The sequence below is a fragment of the Rhagoletis pomonella genome, unplaced genomic scaffold (assembly GCF_013731165.1).
Source record: "Rhagoletis pomonella isolate Grant_MI unplaced genomic scaffold, Rhpom_1.0 Rhpom_scaffold_01577, whole genome shotgun sequence".
Classification (NCBI taxonomy): Eukaryota; Metazoa; Arthropoda; class Insecta; order Diptera; family Tephritidae; genus Rhagoletis; species Rhagoletis pomonella.
This window is the reverse complement of record NW_023460131.1, coordinates 18121-23637: the sequence shown is the minus strand read 5'-3', so window position 1 is coordinate 23637 and position 5517 is coordinate 18121. Positions and strand designations below refer to the sequence as shown.

Below are 5517 nucleotides of genomic sequence, written 5' to 3'. Positions count from 1 at the left end.
ATTGAATACTGACTCTCTGTTTTTACATCTCTCATGTATAGACTGAAGTGATTGTTGGCGTCTTGTTACTGTTAATGACAAGCTAAATTTCCTCAATGGTCAACTATTAAATGCTTTTAATTTGTATGTTCCTGTCCGTGTAAGAAAAAATATGTCGACGTCTTATCCGTGGTTTAACGAAAAGGTACAAACAGTCCTAAAAGCTAGAAATAAATTGCATACGGCGTGGAAAAAAAATCCCTCTGAACAGAATTGGTTAGTATTAAAAAATGCAAGAAATAAGGCTACATATACAATCAGAATGGAAAAGCGAAAGTTTTTTACCTCAAAATTAGAACCCCCACTCCCATCCTTTGTTTTGTGGCGTAATATTAAAAATATTCGTGTACGTGCGCGTAGTGTATCTGATTGTAAGTTAAACGTTGATGTCATAAATAGTACTTTTATTAAATGTCCTACTGTTGTCCCTCAAGCTAAATTTGTTCCTTTAACCGCTGCTAAATTCGAAGGTCCCTTGTTTAAATTTGTCCCAGTCTCTGAATGTGATATCATTAGATGTGTTTTGAATATTAAGGCAAATGCAATTGGAGAGGACTGCCTGCCTATAAAATTTATTAAGATTGTCTTGCCCTATATTATTAGTACTCTTACGTATGTCATTAATCATTGCATCACAACTTCTTGTTTCCCTGACGTGTGGAAAATTGCGTGTGTGCGACCGGTCGCAAAGAAATCATATGCTAGTGATCCTACTGATTTTCGGCCTATTAGCATTTTTCCAGCAATTTCTAAGGTTTTTGAGTCATTACTAGCTGAGCAAATTAGCGTGCATGTTCATAAACACAATCTTCTTTCTCCTTTTCAATCGGGGTTTAGAGCAAAACATAGTTGCTCAACGGCCATGCTCAAAGTTATTGACGATATTAGGTTGCCGTTTGACAAAAACCAGCTAACTTTGATTTGTCTACTCGATTTTTCAAACTTTGTACAAAAATTAAAAATATTCTGCAAGGTTTCACCTAAATTGCAAACATTTTAATTAGAATCTAAAAAAAATTAATTATAGTATAATAAAGTGCAAGATTGGAGTTGCTAAAAATTGCGTTGAGTTTTAGTAATTTTTTTCCTTGAAAGTGTAAAGCAGTTCCTTCCATATCAAGATATTTTTCGAGCATATTCCGAAAGATTTCTGCAACCTTGCGGAGCGCTGCCAGCTTTCCTTTTTATCACCATGCAGCGAACAAATGTGGCACGTTCCAGAAACCGCTACTTGGGATTTGCCGATTTTGAAAATTCTCAAGTAAAAGTAAAGAACGCTTTAGAAACTTTAGATGAACTGAAATTGGCTAATACTTTCACAAAAATCGCCGTTTTTTACCATTTTCGTTATAAAACCACAATAAAATCATTTCATCAATCAAATCATCATCAAATTTCCTGTCGAAAAATTGAATATTGAGAAAATGTACTATTTTACGCTCACATTTTTCCTGTTGTTAGTGATTAGTGTTAGACAATTTTTGCTCTTAAAATTAACTAAAACTACTCAAAAACTCGAATATGTGGTAGATTTCAGACCTTGTGTTGTAGATGTGATAGATGCTCAAAAAAGTGACAGATCTACCACAATGTGGTAGAAGTCCGATCACTGGTGTTTGCTGGTTTCGTGCACGATCATTCAAAGTACAGTTTTGCCGAAGTCAATATCAGTATGAGCCAAGAATGATAGAATACTAGATTGCGCCGTCCTGGGCGTTGACATTTGTGTACCACAAGTAAACAAAGATTAGAGCGAAAAGAAGAACGAGTTGAAACAGCCAAAACAGTTCACTTTACAGCGAAAAACGTGTTTTAATTTTTCTAAATGCGAAAATATTGCATTTTTACCTTTTACCTAATCTATTAGAGAATATGTAACATTTTAGTGCACTCCATTGCCTTGCAATTGAGGCTGCTTCAGCAAACGTTTTAGTGCACTCCATTGCTTTGCAATTAAGGCTGCTGCAGAAAACTGTGGCAGCATCTCAGCGGGATTGATTAGTTAACTTGCTAATGGAGGCTGCTTGGAGCAGAAGCAAAATCATTGTGAGAAAATGCTGTTAATGTAATCTATATATATAAAAATGAATGCCATTTTTCGTTGTGACTTTATAACTCAAGAACGGGCTCACCTATCAAAACCAAATTTTTAGGCTTTGTTTGGACTATTCAGTAGATGGTTTGTGTTTTGAAATTTTAAGAATCGGATACCAGGGTCTCGAGAAATAAGCCAAAACGTGGACCCGGGTAACCCTAGGATGTGTTTGTACAATATGGGTAGCAAATGGAAGCTGTTGATGATTTCTATAGTATAGAGTATTTTTGATGCCGCTCCGTGACTAGGGTCTCGAGATATCGGCCAAAATGTGGACCCCGATAACTTAAGGATGTGTTTGTACAATATGGGTAGCAAATGGGAGCTGTTGATGATTGCTATAGTATAGAGTATTTTTAATGCCCCTCCGTAACTAGGGTCTCGAGATATAGACCAAAACGTGGACCTGGATAACCCTAGGATGTGTTTGAACCACATGAGTATCCATTGTAAGTTTTTGATAAATGCTAATGAAAAGAGGACTTTTCTTTTCGCTGGGTAACTAAGGACTCCAGATATAACCAATTGGGAACTCGCAGTGGGATGACATCAAAAACAATTTATTTGCAGGACAGTCGACAACCGATCGTCATGACATTACTGCGCGTGTTTTTCGGCAAAAATGTAAAGCACTTATGGATTTAATTGGGAAATTATATGTATTTGGGGAGGTGCGTTGCCATATGTACTCCATCGAATGGCAGAAAAGGGGATTGCCGCACGCACATATACTAATTTGGCTGGTACATAAAATAACTCCGGATCAAATCGATAACATTATATCAGCTGAAATTTCTAATCACACTGCTGATCCTGAGTTATTTCAAGTTGTCGTTAAAAAACATGATACATGGACCGTGCGGTGAGCTAAATGTGAATTCACCATGTATGATTGATGAAAAGTGTTCGAAACGATACCACGAACGAAGGCAATTTACTTCAGACTCAATAACGGGCAATGACGGATATCCGTTGTATCGACGTAGATCACCTAATGATAATGGCAAAACGGCAACCATTAGAATGCATAACCAGGAAGTTGAAGTTGATAATCGTTGGGTGGTTCCGTATTGTCCATTATTATCGAAAATATTCAACGCTCATATAAATGTGGAATATTGTAATTCTGTCAAATCCATTAAATATATTTGCAAGTATGTAAATAAAGGGAGCGATATGGCTATTTTCGGTGTTGCTGGTGATAATAGAAATGATGAAATTACTCAGTATCAAATGGGTCGCTATATTAGTAGCAATGAAGCTGTATGGAGGATTATGTCGTTTCCAATGCACGAAAGACATCCTGCGGTTGTTCACTTGGCTGTACATCTTGAGAATGGCCAAGGTGTTTATTTTAATGTAGCAAATTTATTGGAAAGAGCAGCGTAACCACCAGCAACTACGTTAACAGCTTTTTTCAAATTATGCGAAACTGATACATTTGCGATAACTTTGTTATATTCTGAAGTGCCTCAGTATTACATATGGAATGTGTCTTCGAAAAAATTTCAAAGACGTAAACAAGGAACAGCAGTTCATGGGCATCCTGACATTTTCCAAACAGATGCAATTGGCAGAATATATACAGTACATCCAAACAATGTTGAGTGTTTTTTATTTGAGATTGTTATTAGTTAACGTGAATGGCCCAAAATCATTTCAAGAATTGAGAACAGTCAACGGTCATTTGTGTGAAACATACCGTGAAGCATGCCAACTTTTGCATTTGTTGGAGGATGATGCACATTGGGATTCAACACTTCATGATGCATCTATTTCGGCTCATCCTCAACAAATACGAATGCTGTTTGCCGTTATATTATCAACATGTATGCCATCAGATCCACTTGAATTATGGAATAAATATAAACATAATATTGCAGAAGATATTTTAATTCGTATGCGTCATCATGCAAGAAATCCTGATTTGTTGATAACTTTGGAAATGTACAACGAAGCTTTGATAATAATTGAAGATATGTGTCTACGGATTGCAAATAAAACATTAGTACAATTGGGTATGACCGCACCAAATCGTGACATGCATGATCTGTTTGATCGTGAATTGCAACGTGAGCAGGAATTCAATTCTAATGATTTGCGTTTATTTGTACAATCGAATATAACCAAAATGAATATTCAGCAAAAACATGTATATGACACAATCATACAAGCCATTTCCAATAATGCAGGTGGGTTATATTTCTTGGATGCACCTGGTGGTACAGGCAAAACGTTCGTTATATCACTGATTTTAGCCACTATTCGATCGGAACAGAAAATTGCATTGGCACTTGCATCTTCGGGAATTGCTGCTACATTATTAGAAGGTGGTCGGACAGCACATTCTGCGTTAAAATTGCCATTGAATGTACAGGTGATTGAAACTCCAACTTGCAATATTTCAAGAAATTCTGCTATGGCAAAAGTTCTGCGATTAACGTCAATTATTTTATGGGATGAGTGTACAATGGCGAATAAAAAATTACTAGAAGCATTTAATCGAACAATGCAAGATTTACGTGGTAACCAACAGCTTTTTGGTGGTGCTTTGATATTACTGTCAGGGGATTTTCGACAAACATTGCCTGTCATTCCTCGGTCAACTCCTGCTGATGAAATTAATGCCTGTTTGAAGTCATCAGTTCTTTGGAGATATGTACAAAAATTTACACTGAACATTAATATGCGTATTCACCTACAAAATGATCCAGCTGCCCATGAGTTTTCAAAACAATTGTTACAAATTGGTGATGGCAAAATACAAATCGACAGAACCAACGGATTGATCACTGTACCGAACAATTTTTGTACAATTACGAAATCGATAGATGAATTGATTGAATGTGTTTTTCCAAATATTCTTCAGAATTACAGAAATCATGATTGGTTGAGAGAACGCGCCATTTTAGCACCGAAGAACATTCATATCAATGCCATTAATTTTCAAATTCAAGCAAAACTCCCAGGTGTAGTCACGACATATAAATCAATTGACAGTGCTATGAATCAAGATGAGGCAATGAATTATCCAACTGAATTTTTAAATTCATTAGAACCGGCTGGTATGCCACCGCTTGAATCTGAAAGTGGGTTCTTTGATTATATTATTGCGAAATATTAATCCACCAAAACTGTGTAATGGCACCAGATTGGCAGTGAAAAATTTATTGCCAAATTTGATTGAAGCTACATCTTAACTGGTAAATCAAAAGGAGAAGTTTGTTTAATACCGCGTATCCCTATGATTCCAACTGATATGCCATTTGAATTCAAACGATTACAATATCCTGTGCGTTTATCATTTGCGATGTCCATCAACAAAGCTCAAGGGCAAACACTTAACGTTTGTGGTGTGAATTTGGAGGAATCATGTTTTTCAC

At 36.3% G+C, this 5517-nt stretch overlaps 1 protein-coding gene across 1 annotated transcript; it reads left to right on the top strand.

Moving 5' to 3' along the window:
• The first annotated feature begins 3734 nt into the window (after positions 1-3734).
• LOC118752509 lies at positions 3735-5258 on the top strand. The gene has a single exon (XM_036487420.1). It carries the CDS (start codon positions 3735-3737, stop codon positions 5256-5258), a length of 1524 nt encoding a protein of 507 aa, XP_036343313.1.
• The last annotated feature ends 259 nt before the right edge of the window (positions 5259-5517 follow it).